We start from the raw sequence: 23,618 nt of genomic DNA on the forward strand, positions 1-23,618 counted from the left end.
CCCCCCCCCCACGCTAGATTCACTTACTTCTCCTTTTATACTAGTGTGCGTTCGATGTCCTTCGTCCACGTGTAGGGTCAGTCTTTACAAATACTGACATTGGTCCCATCAGTCTAATCCCGGAATTGTTGGGGATGACTTGATAAAGCTGTAGAGTACGGTTCAATCAGGCATTGGGCCTTATCCAGAAGGGTATTTAGGGTAATCGCCCCAAGGTATTTTGGATTTCCTTACGAATTTATCCCTTTATTCTGAGCGGATTATGGGCCTGCCGAGGACTAGACTGTCCTCGGCTGCCTCCCAAAAATTGGTCCGTGCTCTGCGTCATGGAGCTTGGGCCACAGTTCTCCTCGGATTGGGCCCTCGGACTTTCTAAGGGCAAATGGGCCTGGTCCACGAATTGCTGGGCCCCACATCAAAAAAGAAATATATATATATATATGTCCAAAGGTTTTTATTTTTATTTTATTTTCTAGAATCGTCCAAAGGTTAATCGATTAAACTGATAATCTTAAAAAGAAAAATTATTAAACTAATACTCATTACTCACATAAAAATTTTAAGGGTGATACTCATTATTTTTATTTGCTTCTCTTTTTTTTCTTTTTTTCTTTTTTCCTTCAATTGGAAACCTATCAAATTTTGGGCCACACTCTCATTCTTCTAAATCCAATTGTTGGGCCTACCAATGGATTATTGGGTCTTATTACTCTTTATCATGATATCTAATAAAATGGGTCTTCAAGAATGGGCTTTTGTTGTGGTCTGGGTCCAGACCTTCGCGAGGCTATTTCTGTAATTCTGTAGGATCATATTGGCTATAAAAATGAGAGCAAACCCTAATCCTTAAAACACTGTCTTCTTGTTTAACGATTGTAGGTCTCTCTCTGTTTCTCTCTGTGTCTCTAACGTTCACACACAGACACAGCTGCTTTTGTTGATTGGTCTTTTAATGTCTCATTTTTTGGTTTGTACTATGAAGGAGAAGGTGCGATGATGATGAGTTTATATATAAAATCTCGTTAATCTGATATATTAACATGAGGATATTTCACTCATCCATTCATAATATTCTGAGCACCTTCTCTTTTTCTTTTTCTTTTTTATTTTTATTTTTAAAATTAATTATGTTTGAAAATTGTGAGTTGGGGCTTTTGTGGATTTGTCTGTGTGTTGTTATGAAAAAAAAAAAAAAAAAACCCCACTTGAGAAATGTGTTCACTTTTTAATTTTAGCTTATGGGTTTAATGGGTTATGGATGAAGCTCAAGAAATAAACACAATCTTTAAGCTAAGAAATTATCTAAGGGTGGCATTTAAACTGGATCTATGGTTGGTTTAAGCTATAGGATTAACCTAGGCCTTATATTTTCTTCGAATTTTTCAAGTTTTGGATTCAGAGTAAATGAGTAATCTATTGATCTCCGAATGGATTCTCACACTATAACCGGACCCAGAGACCAGAGTCTTAAACAAGAATCATGACCCATTAACAAATCCAGAAAAAAAGAAAAGAAAAAAGGGAGACCAATACCCAAAATCAAATTTTTCTTGAGGGTCCATATATTTGAACTCCAATTTAACAACTTAAAAAGTTAAAATACTCAGGTCTTAGTTTTACAATTTATCTTCTAGGATTTTGCTTTCTTTTTTGAACAAAAATTTAAATACGTACGATGTGTTGTGTTATAAAAAATTAAAACCCACTTGAGAAATGTGTTCACTTTGTAATTTTCGCTTTGGGTTAATTGGTTATGGATGAAGCTTAAAAAATAAACACAATGTTTAAGCTAAGAAATTACTTAATGTGGCATTTCAATAGGATTTGGTTTATGCTATAGGATTAACCTTGGCTTTAATTTTCTTTGAATTTTTCAGTTTTTGGATTTAGATTAATATATGGATCTCCGAATGGATTTGTACATTATACCCAGGAGTCCTAAACAAGAATCATGACCCATTCCCAAATTTAGCTAAAAAAATAAAGACCCATTCCTACAATCAATTTTTACTTGCACTTTCATATATTAGAACTAAAATTCATTCAAAAACTTAAAAGTTAATATGCTCATGTTTTACAATATATTTTTAATTGGGCTAATTACAACTTATGCACTTGTAGTTTGATCGAAATTTAAGTTGTCAACTTGTGATTTGAAATTTGGCACTTTACTCACTTGAGATTAGCTCAGTTAGGTTTCCGTTACTCACCTCTATTAAAAATGAGACTAAATATGTATTTTTACTCTCTTTTATGTCCCTCTTATCTCAAAACATAAAAGAATAAGAGAAAACAAAATCAAAAAGTGAGGGTTTTGTAAAAATTATGAACAAACATTACCACCAGCATAGAAGCTTCTATCAAGAATCATCTCCAACAAAAACAAATTCCTTCATCCATTTCTAAGCAACCAACGAAACCATAGCATCTAAAGCTTAAATCAAACCAAAAGATTGAGACACAGAGATAGCATCTTCATTAGACATTAAAGATACGATTTGGTAATGATGGGTACTGCTTAAGCAAGCTTGGATACGTATAAAATCATTCCAAGTTGAATCTATGTGAGTTGGATAATTGAAGAAGGTGTAGTTATACATGTTGTACTCAAAAGGAGATGAGGTTAAATCGAGGATTCGAAGCAGTCTTGGATCAATGCAACCGTCCAATAGCAGTTCTAGGAATTTTTTCCAAGATGTTCCTTAACAAACATAAATTACACAATTTAATAAAAAGAAAATTTTATATATTGACAACAACAACAACAGTAAAAAAAATACGCAAATACATAAAGTTTTATAACATAAAACTTATGGAGTTCAGTTGTGGTTGTTGTTAGTGTTGCTGAACAGGGATGGATAGTGATGGCTGGAAAGAGTAAATGAGTTTCTTATTTCCTTTTAGCCTTTAAGTTTGATTTAGTTTTAGTTTAAATTATTTAATAACTTGTGAATCTGCAAGACACTGAGGAAGTGAGGATTTTTTTTTTTTTTTTTTAATATTTGTCGAGTTAAAAATGTAATTGTGTTGGTATTGGAGTAGTGATAGTCTTAGTCTGAGATGAGATTGATCTTGTACTAGGTTTTCTATTGCCATTTGGTGGTTTTATTATAATTTTTTTTTCCCAAGATTTCCATTCAAGTTTTTTTTTTTTTTTTTTTTTTGGTTTTATAAACCAATACGATGAAAGAATCAAAAAAGGGACTGGTTACTAGTTTTTTGGTCGGATCAAGATTCAATCAATGGTCGAATCGGTGACGTCATAAATAATATAAATAATAAAATTTTAAATTATATAAATAAAAATATAATAAGTTTATTACTAATAATATGATGGCAAAATGTAAAAACATAATATTTAGTGACATTTTTTGTGTAAATTTAATCAAATTTCCTTAGAATGGACAATCACATGTTTAATTATAATCATAAAAATAAAAAGTTTATTATATATATATAATGAATTAATTTATGTTATATAAAAATTAAGTAACTTTTTAAGTTTATTCACTTAATTAACTAAAACTAATATTTTTTTTTTCTAATCAAAATTATAGGAAAAAGAAAAAAGAAAAGTAGTTGTATAATGAAAAAAGTTAAATTTACATGACTTTGATCAATTAATTGTATAATATATATTATAATGTTTTTGAGGAAAAGTAGTCGCACAATGACAGTATGTCAGGTAAAACAAAAACTAAAAGTAAATTTGTAATATAGGCTTAAAAAAATATAAAAGCATGTGATTCTTTTTTTTTTTGAAAGATCCTAATATATTGTTAAGTTGCTCAAATTATGGACCAAAATTTAATTTTATTGGCATAAAAAAATTCAAGGTGTTCCCAATTTTTTTTTTTTTTTAAAGGTAGATAAATATAAAATTTTAAATTAATATGTATAATTTTTTTTATTTTTTATTTTTAGGTCAGGGTGGTCATGGGACCACCCTGGCCTTAAGATGGCGCCACCCCTACAACCATCTGGATCATACAATCAATCTATTGCCTTATGTAATTGATACTATTTACATAAAACTTCCCTGAATATGGCAGCTCGAGCATGGTATAGTTGTCCTCGGTGCCAGATAGCTCAAACTTAGGGTATCCACAGTGTTCTTGCTATTGGTCCTTTAGCCAAAGTGGGAACTAGATGGTTGGGCCATCATCTTCGCACCATGCTATCTTGCACCCATCTAGCTCTAATCCAAACTCTACAGCGTTTACGATTAGGAGAAAGCAAAAGAGAATTACAATTTAAGCTTTAGATGCTATAGCTTCGTTGGTTGCTTAGAAATGGATGAAGGAATTTGTTTTTCATGGATATGATTCTTGACAGAAGTTTCTATGGTGGTGGTAATGTTTGTTTATAATTTTTACAAAACCCTCACTTTTTATCTTGTTTTCTCTTATCCTTTTATGTTTTTTTTTTTTTTTTTTTTTAATAATTTTTGAGAGGAGAGAGACATAAAATAGAGTAAAAATACATACTTAGCCCCATTTTTAACTGAGGTGGGTAACAGAACTCTAATTGAAATAACATCAGGTGAGTAAAGTGCCAAATTTCAAATCACAAGTAAGCAACTTAAATTTTGGCCAAATCATAGGTGGGTAAGTTGTAATTAGCCCTTTTTAATTTTTGTATTTTGGAAAAATAGTTTCTAAGCCCCTCAAGCATTTGGATTAGACAATACAAAATAGAAAAATGCTAAATTTATACTTCCAAACCAAAAATCAAAATCTCCTACATTGCATGAGCTGCTTACCCTTGTTCGCAAAAAGGGTTAGAATGTATTTGAATGAGCTTGCATTTGTTGGTATATTTGGTTTCGAAAATAAGTTGTGTAATAGGGAATGGGGGGTTCTTTGACATGTTATTAAAGCCCGGTTTGGATTTAGCTTATTCATGTCTGTGTTTTCAATTTGCACGTTTTCTCTTTTTTCTTTTTCTTTTTTTTAACTGCAATTGTTGACTTTTCTTCAGTGTACAGTGCACATCAATAGGTCCCGTGCACTGTTCATGAGACCCATAAACTTCACTTTTCAACAACTTTTTCATTAAAAATGGGTCACACAGCACTATTCACACATTTAAAAATTATTTTGCTACAGTGTTTTCAATTTTCAGTAAAATAAGTTATATCCAAACAGATCCTAAGTCTTTAATTAGTTGGTAACCTATCTTTGACAACTTATTAGAGAAGATAAATTTAAGCTCACCAACCTAGCCAAACATTTCCACCTTCTCAAGCTTAACTTTAAGCTTATTCAAAAGAAAATAATATGTGAATTTACCCAACTTTGTAAGTAGTCAGTTGATAGAATCCTCCTAAATCAAAGTAATTTATGACAGTCTTCATGAATCAACTTCCATCTTATCAGATTTGGCAGGTCCAGTCTGAATGACCATATTGAATAAAACCCAAAACTTTTAGGGGTTGTTTGGATTTCAAGTTTTCCATCACCCATCACTGGGTTTTCATCACCCATAACCCAAAATACCATGGACCCCACCACAAGGTGCTTGTTTGGCTTTGCTTACTTAATGATGTTTCCATTACTCAATTCTCTAGTTTTTTAGTGATGAGATACCAAAATTGAAAATACAATTTAGGAGTTTCTGAAAGCAGAGAATAGAGTGAGATGGCATTTTCTGTAATTTTTAGCAACGAATGGGGCCCATTGTTTAGTGTCTTGTCTAATCACCAGCTTTTTTTTTCCTTTCTTTCTTCTTCTCTTCACATCTGCCTCTCTGTTTCTTCTTCTCTTCATGCCTACTACTCTCTTTCTTCTTTTCTTTCTTTCTTCTCTTTTTTAGTGTTTAGCTTTTACTCCCAACAACTCTCTTTCATGCCAGACCAAACCCATCTGCACAACCCAGCATATCCTATCTTTCTTCTTTTCCTCATCACAGCCCCATCTTTCAGAGTAAACCCCTTAACCTAGCCACATCCAGCAATGCATCTGATCTGATCCAACCTGCAGCGGCCCCATCTCAGATCGGAGAAGGATGACGGTGACACAGAACCCGTAAACCTCCTACAGAGATCCAATTGTATGAACAGAGCCACATGTACCACCTATCGAGACAATAACATCTACGATGTCAAAGACCAAAAAAAAAAAGACATACCCAAGTTGGAACAATGGTGATCGAAACTCGAAGGGAGTAAGGATTGGACTGGGATACAATGAACAACGACAGGTTCAAGCATCGAAGCAGTTGTTTGTGGGTTAGATTTCAATGATGAGGAGGGAGGAACAAATCTGGAGTTGCATTGGTGGCATCAGTACAGTTAGGTTTCAGACATTTTCTGAAATTTTCAGTACAAGGGAGTGATGAACTGGGTTTTGGTAAAATTAGGTTTTGGCTTTTGGGGTAAATAGGATGAGGAGGGGGCGGGTGGGGTTTTGATGGATTTCCTTGGCTGGGTTCATCGAGTGTTTTGGGAGAAGATGTGGGTTGAAGAGAAAAAAGAGGTGAAATTGGTTTGCCTTGAAAGTATATGCGGGTAGGCTAACCGTGAACCTGACATGGTGTTCAGGCTGGGTTCATCAAGTGTTTTGGGAGAAGATGTGGGCTAAAGGGAAAAAAGAGGTGAAATTTGTTTGTCTTGAATGTATACGTAGGTAGGCTAATCGTGAGCCGAACAAGGTGCTCAAGCAGTGGATTCCACAAAAAGATAAAGTTTTTGAGTTATCAGAAGTTGGAAGCGAGTGCCAAACATGTCCTCAAAGGAAGTTGGGGAATTTTCAATGATAAGTGATGAGTTATAGAGAGATAAGTGATGTTATTTCAGTAATGAGTGATGAGTGAGCATTTTTTTTTTTACCCAAACAACCCTTAGTATCCATGGACCATGGTACTAGTAGAAGTAGCATATTAAATTAACTTAAAGCCTAATATGAAACAGAGGACTTTCAGGAAGCCAATTGTCATACTCTCACTGTTACCAATAGGATGCTTGATCCAAGGTCAAGCAAAATCTCAGTTTTAAATCTTCTTCTCTACAAGTTTTTTTTGATGGAATAGACCAAACAGAAAAAAACTTAATAAGTGAAAAGAATTTCAAATGTGCTCAATTGCAATAGCTTTATTTTGGTCTTGTCCTTTTAAACCTAACCAGCCTCTGATTTTGGGGACTTTAAGGGCCATCCTATCGTACCTTGGCACCAAAATGCATTGTATTTAGACCTTTTCCACAAATAATCATTGCAACTGCTTTCAATTTCCAATCCCAATCTACCCCTTTGGTGAATAAAGTAAAAAATACGGCGGTACCTAAGGAAAAAAAAAAAAATTTAAAAAATTGTACATTCCTTTTAAATTAAAGGATGAAAATAAACTCATCCATTGACACCTGGTGGGTACTCTTTGGAAGCAAAGAGAAAGTGTGTAATTTACCTAACCCAACAACTTTCTTGCTTGAGCCGACAGTATTGATAATTTAAAATTTTCAACAAATTATTAAGGTGGAGGATGATTATTGGTAAAAAAAATGATGTTATTAGTAGGTTTAAATAAAAATTAGTAAAAAATTGACTACAACAACAGTTTGTAAAAATGTTTTAAAATACTTTGTGACTATTACTCCTTACTTCTTGTAGAAATGTCTATATTAGACTTTTTAGTGCACAACCATGTAAGACCTTAAAGGGTTCTAAAGCTATTTTTAGATTAAAATGAAAATGAAATGTTTAGATAAACTGTTAAGATGGTGAGTGATTATTAGTAAATAAAAAAAAATGATGTTATTAGTGGGCCTAAATGAGAACTAGTAAGAAATTGGTCATAACTACAGTTTGTAAAAATATTGTAAAATAATTTGTGACTGTAGTATTACTCCTTAATTCATGTAAAAATGTCTAGATTAGTCTTTCTAGTACACAACCATGTAAGATCTTAAAGGGTTCTAAAGCTGTTTTTAGATAAAAAATGAAAATGAAATGTCCTACAACCCCCTTTTTTTTTTTTTTTTTTTTTTTTTTTTTTTTTTTTTTAAGTTTCATGGGTTCCATTAAGAAATTTAGAACTTTAACAAAAAAATTCTATAATTCACGGTTTATGTCTTATAAATTAATAACTTTAATATAATATTTATTGTAATTTGTTAAACACTTAAAAGTTGTAAGGACGCGATTCGTGACGGACCGTAACAGTATCGGGTTCGCACGTGAAAAGGCCCCTAACAATATCATTTGTAGAGCATGGGTTTGAAAGGTTAGGCCTTGTTCGATAGGCGGTGGGTTTTTCGCGGTGTTCGTATGAACTTAAGCTTTCCTACACCCCTGGAGTCTTTCTCCTGGAGGTGGGCTGGGAGGCTCTGGTTTCTGGCCATTTTCCCAACCCCTCTATAGATTACTTACTCTCCTTTATACTAGCTCGCGTCCCACTGTCCTTCGTCCACGCGTAGGGTTAAACTTTCCAAAGATTGATACTTGTCCCATCAGTCCATACTCAAAGTCGTTAGGGATGGTGTTTAAGCCAAAGAATGCGGCTCTCGGTTCAACATTAAATGGCAAAACAGCAGCTTTCCCTGGATATTTTAGATCTTTCTTCCATGTTCCAGTCCTATACCGTTTTTACCCTTCCCTTTGGAGGTACTGTGGGTCTGCGAGGACTGAACTACCCTCGGCGGTACCCAAAGGCTATTTCGTTGAACTTGGGCCATAATCCTCCTCGGCCTGGGCCTTTGGACTCTCCCTGGGTAGAGGGGCCTGGCCCATAAATCATTTGCGCCCCACAAAAGTAAAAAAAAAAAAAAAATCAAAACATTAAAGAGTTTTATAATTAAATTTCTATATCACGAGAGCTCTGCTACAAAACTGTATAGATTAACTATCTATAATGCAGTTTCTCCAAAAAAAAGAAAAAAAAAAAAAAAAAAAACCCTATCTACATTAAACTCTACCTTTTAGTTTACGACAACACCAAAGAAGCAATCTTTGGGGAGGGATTTGATAGAGCATGACGTGAGACGATGAAATAGATTTAGCTATAATTAGTTTAGACTTTTTGATATTATTGCAAGTTGTATATTGGTGGTACATTATATAAATAGATTTGTGACATGATCAATATTATATTTAGCCTATAATTAGTTTAAACTTATTGATATTATTGCAGGTTTTGAGTAAGAGAGATTTTGTGTCAATTCTATCTAATTGGGGTGTGGGTCAGGTTTGAACCCAACCTAAATCGTGCTCAGCCCAAAGGTTTTGTCATTTTCAATTTTAAAAACTGACCATTATTTTTAATAAAAAAAAATACTACATCCACCATTTTTTATATTATTTTCATAATAAATTTTAAGTGGAAAATTATTATTAATTTTAAATAAAAAACCACTATTAATTTTTTTTTTTTTTAACCCACAATATCGGCCTGTAACAATTTATCATTTAAAATTTGTTACGATAACGTTGTCAGCCATGCATTTCTTTCTTTTTTTTTTTTAGAAAGATAAGATTGTAGAACTTAGAATTTTCTGTTTGGAAAAGTAAACAAATCACAGATCCAAAAGACACTTAAATGAAACCTCTATTAAAATTATATTTTTTATTTACAATACCAGCCAATAACAGCTTATCACTTAGGTCTGTTTAGTAATGTTTTTTAAATAACGATATTTGTATTTTTTTGAAATACATATAAGTAAAAAAATGTTAAAACACTACCAAACGGCCTTAAAATTTGCGATAACGTCGGCCATGCATTTCTCATTTTTGATAGAAAGATAAGATTGTAGAACTTAGAATTTTCTGTTTGGAAAAGTTTGGCCTTTCTTCCTTTAAATAGACACATGTCCGAACACGTAAACAATTCCAAGTTTTCAACGCGCAAATTCTTTGGCGGCTGCTACACATGTCACAAAACACAAACACAAAAACAAAACAGAACTGTTACACACTCAGACATCATTTTGAACCAAACAAAAAGCTAAAAAGCAAAAAGCAAAAACAACAAAGAAGCAACCCGAATTCTGAAACCAGAACTTGAGAGAGTTTTTTATTTGACAATGGAGACTGTGAGGGAAGATGTGGTGGAAGAGTATAGCTGGAGAGACGTGAAGGTCCCAACTTTGGCATCACAGTCAGAGCATAGGAAAGAATCAGGAGAGAGAAGGGGAGGCCGTGACATACTTGTAGCCGTGGATCATGGACCCAAGAGCAAATTCGCCTTTGATTGGGTCCTCGCTCATCTCTGCAGAACTGACGACACTGTCCATCTCATCCATGCCGTTTCAAGTTATTTCAATTTCACAATCTTTTTCATAGTTTTAACTGTTTCTTTCTGAAAATGAAAACCTTGAAAGTTAATCTCTTTTTGTGGTTTTAGTTTTGGAATTGTAATTGTTGGGTGTTAATATTTCTGGGTTTTGTTTGGTTTGGTTTGGTGTTTGTTTAGGTGTCAAGAACGAGGTAGTGTATGAGATGAGCGAGCGGCTTATGGAGAAGCTTGCGATTGAGGCTTTTCGGGTTGCCATGGTAAGTATTTCATCTTCTTTCATTTGGTTTTTTCTTGTTCCTTCTGCATTTACTTTATTTTTTGATAAGCGAGCAGAAATTTTTATTGAAACAAATCAAGGAGAGAACATCTGTCACAAAGACACTTAATCCCAAAGGTTTACACATTTTGACACAACTTACAAGTACCAGCACAAATTACTCCTCAAGCAAAGGCTGTAAACTAAGCAGCCTTTTTATGCAAAACAGATTAAGGAGGGATTCCCCAAGCACAGAACAACACTCTATCAAGAAAAGAGTTCTTGACACTCAGTCTTGTAATCACACAAGCTTTAGCTTTCAATATGATAATCTGAACAAAGCCTTCTTCAGTGTTAACCTGTCCACCATGGATGATTCTATTTCTTTGTAACCAAAGGTGGTATATTGTGGATCCCCGTGTTAACCTGCTAATTACTGCACTCAAGCTCTTCCATCTCCAGTTCTTAATACCCCATTCCACCAATCTTTCTCAATCAGTTGGAGGGTTGAAATTCAAACAAAACTGCATGGCCAATGTCCATACTCTATTGGTGAATGAGCATTCAAAGAACAAGTGACGTCTAGTCTTCCAAGCATCTTCTGCATAAAACACATACCCTGTCCCCTTTAAAGCCCATTGCACAAATTTTCCTTAGTAGAGAGCCAATTTAACACTGCTAACCAAAGCAAGGAAGCATGTCTAGAAATAGCCAAAATCAGGCCAGTTTAGCCCACTTGGCCTCAGCACTTCTCATTGTAATAGTATTCCAAGTCTTTGAAGTTTTGAAAATACCAAATTTAGATGGCATCCGCAATGGTTTATCCTGATCTTTGACTTCCACAAGAGCGAGCTTGTACTGAACAGCCACAAATGCATCATATTGAGCCTGACCCCAGCACCACTCTTTTTTTTCAGTACTCTAAAACTTTGTCCTCAATGTTGCTTGTTGCATCTTATGCAATCCTAGGACCATATTTGGTAAATACTAGGAAGCACAGACACTTCATTTGGGGTGTGACACCCATGTTGCACCTGTAACTGTGCTTCCTAGGAAAGGGCTAATTTTTCAAAAATTGATGTGTTGCCATGTCATACCCGTACCCGTGCTTCCTAGGGTAAATAAAATCCCATCAGGGTGCCACCAATCCTACAAAAGAACCAAGAGAAACCGTCCCCAATTTCCAACTTAAAAAACTGCCTGGTTTCATTTTAATAACTTTCCTCCAACCCCAAGAGCAATTTTGGGGATTTTAGCCATCCATAAAATCCTCCACTTTAACAAGCTCTCTTTCACTTATGCCACTGATAAAGATCCAAATTCCAAATATGCTTCATAATTGCAGCTTTATTCCATTCTTCAACTCTCTTCAACCCAACACCACCTTCAATTTTGGTGGGCAAACTTGAGCCCAAGCTACCTTAGTGATAGTGTCATTTCCATTCCAGAGGAAACTGTTGAACTTATGTGCAATCACTTTTATGACTCTCTTAAGAAGAATTAACACACTAGCCCAAAAGACTAGAATGTTTTACAGAACAAAACTCAATGGCTGAACTCTGCCAGCAAAGGACAGTTTCTTGGTGGTCCAGGAGCAGGAGCAGATTCCTGCAAATATCTTGTCAACGAAGGGCTAACATTCCTGCAAACTAAGTTTACTAGAGATTAAAGGAACCCCCAAATATCTAACTGGAAGCTTGCCCTTGCTCAAACTTAAGTAAGCTCAGAATCCGATGTTTCAGTTAAGAATCCACATTAGAACAAAATACTTCACTCTTCTTGGTGTTTGCAGTCAATTCTGACAATATTTTAAACTCAATTTGACCATCTTAACAAGCTGTAAAAACTTTGGATCATCAGCAAGCCTCAAATGCAAGGGTGGAGCTAGGATTTTTTGTTTGGAGGGGGGAGTCAAGGTAAACCATCACACACATGCACATATATAAACCTTAATATTTTGATACTAGAGTTGGTCATAATTAATAAATATATTGTATACAGAACTATCAACTTTGACATATGTATATTTGCTAGATAATATTTTTAGGGGAGTTTATCATCTTTTAAACTCCAATAAGTATACAAAAGTTGTCTAGTCTTATTAAATGTATACAAAAAATGAATTTGAGAAACAAAAAACACCTTGTCTGTATAACTACTAAGGCCAATTAACAAATTCTATTGTTTTTTAAGAGTATCATTGGACTAACTTAAATATTTGGGGGAGCCAACTTTAATTTTTGTAGCTAAATATTTAAAATTTTTAATAACTATACATAAAATAAATGAGTTTTTTAAAATTTTGGAGGGGCCATGGCCCTCCTGAGCTTAGCCATAGCTCTGCCCCTGCTCAAATGAGTTAGCTGCAACTTATTGAGAATGGAATCTGAAAGTTCTGGATTCCTGGACAGGTTTTACGTCAACTGGGAAAACACCTCTATAGCAATGACAAAAAGATAAACAAACAAATAGTCACCTTGCCTCTTCCCTTTCTTACCACCAAAATAACCAACCAAATTACCATTTAAAGCCACAGAGAATTTTGTAGTAGTTGTGCACTCTCTAACCTGATCAATATATAAACTTGGAAAGCCAAGAACTGGATAAATTCCCATTCCACAGAGTCATAAGCCTTCACTAAGTCAACTTTGATTGTGCACCTTTGAGGTCTCTTTGTTTCTGTGGTAACTTTTCACCAGTTCTTAACTACCTATGCTATAAAATATATTTTCTGATGTGTTCTACCTGCAATAAATGCTGTCTGGTCGTGGCTGATAATTTGACTCAGCAAGGCTCGAGTCTGTTTGTAAGGATTTTATTAATGCACTTATAAATGATGTTACTACAAGATTGGCCTAAATTCACCCATAGAAGAAAGGCTAGAAACTTTAGGAACCAATGTAAGAATAGTGGCATTTACTGCTCCAAGTAGCTTTTTTGAATTAAAAAGGGAGTTACTAGAAAGAATCATCTCATTTTCTACTAAAGATCTTGATTTTTTTGAAAAAATATGCTGTGAATTTATCTGAGCCAGGACCTTTGTCTCTATTAATGGAAAGAGCCTTCTGGATCTCTTCAGAAGAGAGCTCCCTTTGCATCATACTTGCTTGCTCTCTAGATATCTGTATAGGAAGCAAATCCGATATTCTGGTTTTATCCTAATCTCCAAGATGGAAGCTTGAATTGTGACATTATTTGTTGGAATTGGACTGCCACATATTTATTTGATTAATTTCAGTGACACTGTTTCCTTGCTCATCTTTGCTTGATTGGACTATAGCATTACAATCGTTTCTTGTTCTTCTCTTTTAGTTTTGTTTGAGCATTGTAATTTGAGAAGTTGATGTATTGTTCCCATGATATTCTCCTTGTATACTTCTGTATTTTTTGGTCATTAATATAATTGAGTTATTTATTTATTTATTTTAAATTTGAAATTTTTAAAAAGGCTTACCTCTTGACAATGCTGTGAAAATATGCAGTGTTATTGTCCCCTAGATTAAGCCATATGTTCATAGATTTTTAAACCATTATTAATCAGCAGCCTGTCTCTGTCCCCCCCCCCCCCCCCCCCTTTCTATTTTTTGATGCTATCCTCTTGCTATCTTTCTTACTCAACTGAGGTTGATTTTGTTTTGTATGATTAAGGTCCTGCATCATCAAACTTGTTCTGTTGGTTCAACTAATGTGCCCTTTTGGTCTCTTTTGCAATAGTTTGGGACACCCAATGCAAGCTACTCATTGCTAAAGTTTATAGTCTATAGTTACAACTTACAAATTGAAGTGTTCCAGTGTGTTAATTTTCTGATGTAGAATCTAGAACTTGTTTGAATGTTAAAACTTAGATTCTCTTCACTACACTTGTTAGAATGATGGTTAAATGATTACATTCTCCATTTCCTATCAACTTAAGCTTTTTGTGACAATAAGTAATTTATCATGGTATCAAAGTAGGTGGCTGTGAATCAAATCATGTTTTCCACCCTTCCTCCCATTTAAAAATTTAAAAACCCCACGTGTTGGATCTCACTTATTAAGGTGGAGTATGGGCCAAATATGTGAGAGAGAGAGAGAGAGAGAGAGAGAGAGAGAGGGGGGGGTTGGAGGCGGGAATTAAGTTCAGAATTTTTATATTGGCTTAAGCTTCTTATTGCATGGAGATTCAGCTTGAAATTATAGTCATCTTGAAAGTTTAAATTTGTCGCTAAATGCCTTCATCTCCTGTATTCTTTGTCTAATTTAAATTGCACTTATCTCCACTCTCCCAATCTGATATGTGATGACACTTACATCTGAAGTGTGATTCATGGAGTCAAGCTAAAATGTCATTGCTTCATGCATTCTTTGCTTCTCATCTTCAAACAAGTAGTTCACATGAATGGATTTTCTCTTGCAATTAAAACCCTCAATGCATGACTCCAACTTGTATTGAAACAGCCAAAAATAAATTTCTACATTGATAAGCTGCATCCAATTGCCTCTGTGGTTCAGTTTGAATCTAATTTATGCTTACGTGAGAAAAGGCAGACTCTTGCATCCCTAGCATTTTCTTTGTTGCTTGAGCATTCTTTCAATCAATCATGTACTCCCCTTAACTTTAGTTATTACTAAGCTTGACCTATTGGGATATGCTGTAGCCAACTGAATATAAGATAATACCAATTTAGCTTAAACTAGTTTTATACATAAATTTGCCACAACTAAAAAAATTGATATAGTGAAGTGTTGCTACTTTGAGTTCTTTTATTGTCATTTATAAATGGTTTTGATGGAATAGGTAAGGACTAAGGCTCGGATCGTGGAAGGGGATACTGGTAAGGCAATATGCAAGGAAGCTGAAAAATTGAAGCCTGCAGCTGTGGTCATGGGTACCAGAGGCAGAGGCATTATTCAAAGGTTCATCCTCCCTCCCTCCCTCCCTCCTTTTCTCCCTCTCTCTCTCTCTCTCTCTCTCATTGTTGTTGGACCTTCAGTGTGCTGCAGGGTAGTGTGAGCGAGTACTGCTTCCATAACTGTAAATCAGCACCTGTCATAATTGTTCCTGGAAAAGGTATTATTTCTCACCAATAAAATCCTATAAATTTCCTATTAATGAGTATTCAGTCTCAAGGATTTCATATCTTGGATTGGCAGCAGCTGGAGGCGAATCATTGACCTAGTGAAATGGGCATATAGTAAGCTGTTAGTGCTGAATGTTGGGCTACTAAGAATAGCTTGCTTGGACGTAGATACTTGCTGGGTTTTATTTTGTTTTGTTTTATTTGTATTTATATATTTGTTTTTGGTGTGTATGTGGAAGATATTTTATGATTTTATGTGATGTGAATGAACACTATATATAGCAATTTGGGGGTAATGGATGTGGTACACTGCATAGCTTGCTTGTATATTGTATCAACTTATTTAATGGAACTAGCTGTTGATGTCTGGATGCAATTTGGGGGGATGGATGTGGTACACAGCGTAGCAAATTTGTAGGATCCAAGTCATCCCAAAGTTCTCAAGCATGAAGATATATGATCATTAGAGTTTTCACTTCTTTTTTCTCTCACATAGACCAATGCATATGCGATATGCCCACCCAGATAAAACATAATGCTCTTTGAGCTAACTTATTGTATAAAGTATAGACCTAACAAAATATTCTAATTCAAAAATGCTTTGTACCTATTTTCTTTCTCTTTTTCCATTATCTGGCTATCCATGTAATCCAAGTCTTTTAGTTATAAATTTTGTCCATGTGTGTTGCTTGTGTTGTCCCCATCGTCTCGTCCCCTCATCTCAATTGATGGATCACAATGATTTCAGTAGATTCTGCTACTAACAGTTATCCATACCAATTTAGCACATACTGGCACTTGATCATCCCCCTTCCATTAGCGTGCATTTCCATCATTGTACTTGGACTTTGGGATGCGGGAATTTAGGAATCATGTATGTTCCGATCTTAGCCCATGTTGGTTTCCATGTTAGTTTCCCATAAAATATGTCAGTTCCATGTTCTTATATACAGCCACTTGGTATGTGTGACTATGCAAAAGAATGATATACTTAGCCTGTGATATCTGAAACTAAAAAATTCTTTCCACTTTAACCCTTGGGCCAAGCCCTGCTCTTGATAATTGGCCTATCTCCTAATATTAATTGTTTTTACCAATTAAGTCATTTGCGTATGTAGATTTTTATGGTACCATCCAAACATTATCTCGAGTAGAGCTTGGCCAATGCATGACAATAATCTCTAGGACCAAGCACAAGTCCTTGTACTTAGGCTTGGTAGGACCTGGGTACTTTTGCTGGGAACAAAATCTATTTTGGGTTGCCCTTACCACAATGACTACAGAATTATTCTCCCACCCAATATACCATTGAAAAAATTACCTGTACTACTGGTAAGTTCTACTCAATATTCTTATCTTTCCCTTCTGTTTTCTGAACCACAGAAAGATTTGTCTTAGGTTCCATTAATTATTGTTAGGATTCTCCTACTAGAAGAAGACACAAACTTGAGGGCTCAATTGTGCCTAACAAGTCTTTACGAGTGGCATGAACATTTGCACGCTGCCAATAAAATCTGTCTTTTTAGCCTTCTTATTCCGTATGAACTACACCATGTGAGTGAAAGGTGGAGAGGAGAACCTCAAAGATTAGAAGTGAAAGTTTCACAAAAAACTGAAATGGACCCAATAAAGGGAAAGAGCAATATCATCTCTCACCATCTCAAGGGACAAAGAGTAGCAAAAAGATCTTGCCCAAGGATGAGGCCAGGCCCATCCCTTTCACCGTTACGTTTGGCTTGATAATGAAGGAAAGCTGAGGTTCTTGTTAACTCTATAATAGCAGGAAGATGCGGTGAAGGTGTGTACAAACCTTTAGTGGTCCCCCAATCATTGCTGCAGCCTAACACTGAAAACTGAAAAGTGAAAAGCTCGTTTCTTTTGTAGTAAAATGGAGATATAAAATGCCTATATAAGTTAGAGAAGATATGAACTTTTTGTATGTAGAAAAGTCATAGGAGTACAGGTTCATCATTCATAATTTTGTTGATTAAGTTTAAGAATAGGCTAATCTTCTGAGTTTTCCTTGAAATTGATAGAGAATTGCTGGCCTGGTGTGAATGATCATTTGTGTGAGGACAGATCATCTGTACAAAAACAGAAAAGATTTTCAGAAAGACTAAGTCTCTCCACCCCTGAAACCTTTGAAAATTGATAGAGAATTGCTGGAAACCTTTGAAAATGATTCTGAAATTTTCTGCTTGACTACCATTTTCTTTGTGATCAAAAAAATTAGTTACTGATGTATTTTCATGCTGCATAACATCATTGTCTGGAATAAACCTTGTTAGGATTAGGTACTGTTAAACTTTTCAACCAACTTTTTTGTAGATCATGTATTTTTTTTTTTTTAATAATTTTTAGACATAGGCTGTTAATAACTTTAACATTGCTGAATTCATCATCATATATATGGTGTAACTGAAAGGGAATGAGAAGCTGCTGCATGAATGAGGGTCATTCTCAATAGCTAAACAAGCAGATTTACATTACCAAAGTCCATAGAATAGCTGAATCAGCAGAATTACATTATCAAGTTTTGATATAAAACTAACTGCCATAAATTCCCATATGTCATTGAAATTTTATTGGGGATATATCTTTGTAGCCAGGACATCAATGATGTTTGAGTCCTTTTATGTTCTGCCATACATTAAACTCAGAAGTTTGGAAATAAAAGTAGATATGTTAATGATGTGATTCAATTATAATGTGCTAGACTGCTAGTTCCCTAGGGACTTTGAGACCTTTCTAATGAGTTGTGCAAGGATTGGATATTTTTGTTCTCTCTCTATCTGGATATAATTATTATAGTCTATTCATCATTCTGCTGCATAATTATAAGCGTCTCAATCAACATATTGTTCTGTCAAAAAATTGAAGCCAGTCGGTCCACTAGTAGGTTCATGTCTTGTGTGTCCTTCACAAGAGTGCCTGAAGTTGTCTCTCAGGTTCATCCAATGGAGGGACAATTGTGCCACTGGATTACAGAGACACTTTCCTTTCACATTAACAAATATGTTGTGGCAGTTCTTCCATCCCAATCACAGCTTGCAGGTCTGTTTAATTTTGTATTGTTTTGTCTTGAAATTGGAATGAGAGGTTTATTTATCTCAAACAAGGGTGTTATCTTTAGTGTTTACTGTAATAGCAAAACAGTTTGAAATTAAAAGGATGTAAACTAGATTAGCTTAGTGTTATTACTTTATTCCGTCTTTGTCCCACCCTTGGTCCTGTCATCTATCACCATCAACTTTTCTTAGTACCTCTCACGCAATTTAATCTCATAATGGTGAGATTATGACAGAAAAGAAACAAATAAAGATTGTTGAGGTTAATAGATATTGATCTTATTCATACTATGAGGCAAGTATACATACAAATATATACGTTATGTACTTCAACTAGAAAAAAGAAAAAGAAAGAATCTGGATCAGAGGCACGTGGAGTAAACTCATCCAAGAAATTGTATGATGGATACATCGATTCACATCTCCATCTTTAGATTGCTAGCTTCAATGGAACCTGTAAAAACAATGTAGTGCTTTTAGTGTCAGCATTTTGCAAATGTTTCATTTAATTTGCAGATGGGGGGGGGGGGGGGGGGGGGGGGGGGGGGGGTGGTGAAAATGGGCTATATGATGGAGTTTGTAGACATGGAAAGTGGAAGATGATATCAAGCACCAATTGATGCTGTGATTAAAACAACCAAAAAGCATCAAGTTCATGTGATTCGTGGACTTAGCTCATAGTAAGTAGAGAGTTGACCCATTTCAATTTATGCAACTCTTTTAGCAAGTGTTTGCTTTCATGCATATTCGCCATTATTTGATGATGATAGCGATTATGTGGTATAGTGTCAAAGGCACCACACCTTTGGTGGCTTCCTTTTTCTATCAAAACAGGTCGTGGGTGTATTATGGTCACTGAAAAAAAGCTGTGGATTTAATCATTTTGGAAGAAAAAGATACAGAGATCCTTATTATCAACTTTCTTGATTTCAATGAAAAAAAGATACCATACTTTCTTAGAAAAAATCATTAAAGTTTTTTTTGGGGGGGGGGGGGGGGGGGGGGGTACCATATGGTCTCTATCATTGGTCAAAAAATCCACTTTACTTCATTTTCACCTTAAACTGATGGAAACATGGAACCAAAAAGTGTGACATGCTAGCTTTATCTACCTGTAAATGGTTGGGAAGGAAAGGATGTTGATCTTCCTTGATGGAACTCTAGATTGAGCAGGTTTTGTAAATCGGCATCCCAAGTTGAAGAAGGCGGTAGTTGCTGCAGGGCAAGTTTGATATATTTTAGAAATTGATGAATTTAATTGACACAGAACAGCATTGGAGCACAAAGTTTAGAAGCAATTACAGTGAAGCAGGGTGTGTCAATATATGTTTCAGGGATCGACATAGGTGCACTGATGGATCGTCGAAGAGCCATATCAGATGAATTTATCCCCATTTCCAAACCACAACACGCAACCACTTGTGCTGGATTAAACTGAAGGTAGGCAGGATTAGTCATTTCGGATGACATTCCAATTGTTGGAAAACTTGTTGAGCAAGCAGGAAACATCTGTTGATATTGAAGTAAAAAGAGAATGAGCAACATAAGGAAATGCTGGACACCAAGGTTTCCCAATGGAACGAAAGAACATGAATTTTGCTTAAAATTGACCTTCTGTAGAGTTAGCAATCAAGAGTCTTCAGGCAACTCAATTTTAATTGCCAAATGGATGGCTAATACACACATGCCTTATATTCTCCACATATGTATATTTTTCTTACCTCTTTTCCAAAGAAATCTTCAATGTTGAAGTCGAGCCTTGGATTTACAGCAGCTAGTTTCATGGACAGGAACTGCATATTGTAATGACAAGAAGACCCATTTCAGAATACAATGAAATTTCAAAATAGATGAAGAATTACATAGAAAATTAGCAGGTAAGCCACCTCTACTTGTCGTTGAAGAGATTGAACATAATTGATGATTTCATCGAGCATTCCAGCTTTCCCTGTGATCTTGTTACACCCTGGTACTAAATCCTGCAGATACTTCATTCTCTCACTGATCTTTTCCCTCCTCACCTGCATAACACATTCATACATGACATAAATTACACAAACTGCTGAAGAAAAATTCTGGATGACTGCAATAATGCCCAAATAAAGAAAATACCACAAATTCTTTCTTACCCTCTCAGCTAGACTGTGGCTGTCTGTGGCCTGGCCGCGGCGTGCTCGGACATGAATATAATCCGGCTTCTGAACCTCGGAAGCTTTTGAATTCTCCTTTGAAGTATCAGAAGAACTTTCTCTATTGTTGGTGTCGGCGGTGGTGTTTTTGGCGCTGGTTTGCTCTGTGATCTTTGATTCCCCGTCCTCTGCACATAATTTGCTCCTCTTGTCTTTGGGTTCATCTTCCACAACAACCTACACATATCCAAAAGAAATCCTCATCAGCAAATTCAGCAAAACCTGCCAGACAGTGTTTCTTTAAAGATCTTAACCTTATGAAGTGGTCAAAAAGCCTCTAATTTGTAAGTCATTCAAAAGTCATAAACTTTTTATGTCAAAAGAGTAGTTCAAACTGTGCTTTCCAAAATATATTCTACAAGTGGAACAGGGCATTCATTCAAAACAAAGAGAAATCAAGTACCAGGAATTAATCGTTCATTAAACACCATGCAAAATTGCACAATCAATAGACAATAAATGAGTACCAAAAAGAAGGGAAAGCATTGAAAAATTAAAGTATCTTTTTTTGGGGGGGGGGGGGGGGCATAGTTTTACAGTCTCCATGGTAAAAACTTTACACAAATCCTGATAATGAAAAACACCCACCTGATTGTTTTGCACTTTATCAGCCTTCCTCTTCTTGGAGCTCTCTTTCCCAACTGGCACTGATACCTTGCCTTTTGGCTCAGCCACCGCTGCCACCACCACTTTTGGTGGGCAACTTGAAGTCCTTGAAACAGCACCAGCAGTCATCTCAAACTCACTACTGGTCCCATTCACCAACCCACAAGACTCAAAACCCATGTCAGGTAACTCAAGCCTGCCCAACTCAGCCCACCTATTTTTCAAGCCAGCTGAGTCAACTACTTTCAATGACTGACTCACCACCTCTCCAAGCACCAAATCACCACCACCAGTACCCACCAAACCCTGAAAGTTCTGAACTTGATGAGGACCCTCGTGACCCTGAAACACAAGACCACCACCACCACCACCACCGCCACCAAACTCAGTCCCTCCAAAATAACTCTGTTGCTGTTGATCTTGATGCCACTTCATCCTCGCCCTTTGCCTCTCCAGCACTGTCACGTCCGTGCAGTGCAACATCTCCTCCTGTATATAACCCCTGTTCATGACCTTCAACAAAGACCCTTTCGGAGTGACAAAGAAAGAAAAAAGAAAAGAAAAAAGGGAGAGAGCAGGCACCGGCTTTTTTTCTCTACAAAAAGTAGTACTATTATTCAGTGGCACTTGGTGAACAATGAATATGTCCCTACTGCAAGTAGTAAGTCTTTACTCTTTATATTATTGAAAGATTAGGCAAACTTGCACTATCTTGTGCGGTTGTGCCTAACACTTACACACACACACACACAAACTCACGAGGCCTTTGGGTTTGTGATGAGAGTCACAAAGGGGGTAGTAAATGCTTGTTGCTGGGAGCAATATACGTGGGGGCTTAGTGTGCCTAAGTATGTGTATGTATGTGGTTGTACTTGGGGTTTGGTCAGTGTATATATAAGGATAAAGTGGGAAGAGAAAAGGTGGGGTATATGTGAATATTTATAATTAAAGAAGAAAAAGAGGTGGTCGGGGAAGACTGACAATGAAGGCCGGAATATGAAAACAACTGGCCGGAATTATTGAGAGAGAGAGAGAGAGAGAGAGAGAGAGGTGAAAATGTTAGCAAATGGGGCAGAGAGCCATCGAATGTATCCATAACGAGAGGCCGTGGGTGTAGGACCTACTGACATGACCGCCACGTGGGACTGTCCGAAAGATAAAAAGTGTGTGTGACAAACAAAAATTAACCTTATTTTCTTTTAGTTCAAAGTTCAAACGGAGACCAATTAAAAAAAAAAAAAAAAAAAAAAAGGTTCAAACGGAGTCAGCGGGATTGCGCACCAATTACTTTCATTACAAGGATCTCTCTCTTTCTTTCTTTTCTTTTTTTTTTTTTTTTTTAAGAAACGGGAAAACATAAAGTGTGTTTAGATATCGTTTATTTTGCTGAAATTAAAAAATTATTACTGAAAGTATTGTAGATAAAGGTAAAAATTAGTTGAAATAATACAATGAGACCTATAAATAGTGTCAAAAAGTGCAATAGAGCTTATAAATAGTAAAAAAAATAAGCTGAATAGTAAAATAATATAAATTTTTAATCCTAACCTAAACGCACACACAATTAACAAGTGGCGTGGTTTCGTGGATGAGCAATGCTGGGATGCAACAGAATAATCTCACAATTTTTGCCACAACTCGTCGTGTGTCAAGTTGTAAATGGTAAAAGTGTGAACCACCATTTGAGCTCTGCAATTTATGGCTTGCCATGTGATAAGTTGTAGGATTTTTGCATACTTATCATTCAACTCATTATTAATTAATTATATTTGTGGTTTAAGCTAATGCCATGTATAAAAGCCTTTTAAAAATTCTAGTTTGCTTCCTAAGTATAAACGTCACTTAATATTATTTGAAAATTCTCTTGGGACATTTTTGTTTTTGGCTGTTTATATACCTTTTTTTTTTTTTTATGAACAGGAATATAATGTGCAGCCAAAACAAGTTGTTAGAAGAAAGTAAAGAAATCAAGAGCAGAGAACTTTGAAATGGTGTCAATTGTTGTTTGAACGAGCATGAATATTTTTGAAAAAAAAAATAATAGTACTTGGTATTTGCCCAAACTTCAAGATTGATTTTTGCAGTTTACTCCAATAAATTTTACTCTTATAATAAGTGACAAAGAGAATAAAATATCAAGGTTAATTACGCTTTCTCTTTTTGATCCAGTTGCAATGTTCACTTTAATTCAAGATTGAGTAATGGTTCATTT

General features: G+C 35.5%; 2 protein-coding genes and 1 non-coding gene across 5 annotated transcripts in view; 2 read left to right on the plus strand and 1 right to left on the minus strand.

The window, feature by feature from the left end:
• Positions 1-22,456, minus strand: part of LOC115967396 (transcription factor bHLH63-like) — a 26,413-nt gene extending 3,957 nt beyond the window's left edge. Inside the window, exons 1-7 of one of the 2 annotated variants that reach the window (XM_031086482.1) lie at positions 21,389-22,454; positions 20,741-20,977; positions 20,498-20,632; positions 20,333-20,404; positions 19,914-20,120; positions 19,724-19,826; positions 18,847-19,065 (exon numbers count right to left, since the gene is read on the minus strand). In XM_031086482.1, coding sequence (XP_030942342.1) covers positions 19,028-19,065; positions 19,724-19,826; positions 19,914-20,120; positions 20,333-20,404; positions 20,498-20,632; positions 20,741-20,977; positions 21,389-21,916 — 1,320 coding nt within the window. In that variant the 5' untranslated portion in view covers positions 21,917-22,454 and the 3' untranslated portion in view covers positions 18,847-19,027. Of the gene's footprint in view, positions 1-18,846; positions 19,066-19,723; positions 19,827-19,913; positions 20,121-20,332; positions 20,405-20,497; positions 20,633-20,740; positions 20,978-21,388 lie in introns of those variants that run through there. The other variant, XM_031086483.1, reaches the window with a different exon arrangement.
• On the plus strand, positions 990-1,079 carry LOC115969660. Its single transcript, XR_004087024.1, has one exon. It is a non-coding gene; the product is annotated as a small nucleolar RNA U30 (small nucleolar RNA).
• On the plus strand, positions 9,838-15,919 carry LOC115967397 (universal stress protein PHOS32-like). Of its 2 annotated transcripts, none has more exons than XM_031086485.1 (5): positions 9,838-10,244; positions 10,405-10,484; positions 15,261-15,379; positions 15,457-15,533; positions 15,620-15,919. In XM_031086485.1, exons 1-5 carry the CDS (start codon positions 10,016-10,018, stop codon positions 15,640-15,642), a joined length of 528 nt encoding a protein of 175 aa, XP_030942345.1. In that variant the 5' UTR covers positions 9,838-10,015; the 3' UTR covers positions 15,643-15,919. The 2 variants fall into 2 exon arrangements, with proteins under 2 accessions (XP_030942345.1, XP_030942344.1); XM_031086484.1 differs by having other exon boundaries at positions 9,841-10,244; positions 15,617-15,919.
• Positions 22,457-23,618: the final 1,162 nt, after the last annotated feature.

Source organism: Quercus lobata, chromosome 11, assembly GCF_001633185.2.
Source record: "Quercus lobata isolate SW786 chromosome 11, ValleyOak3.0 Primary Assembly, whole genome shotgun sequence".
NCBI lineage: Eukaryota > Viridiplantae > Streptophyta > Magnoliopsida > Fagales > Fagaceae > Quercus > Quercus lobata.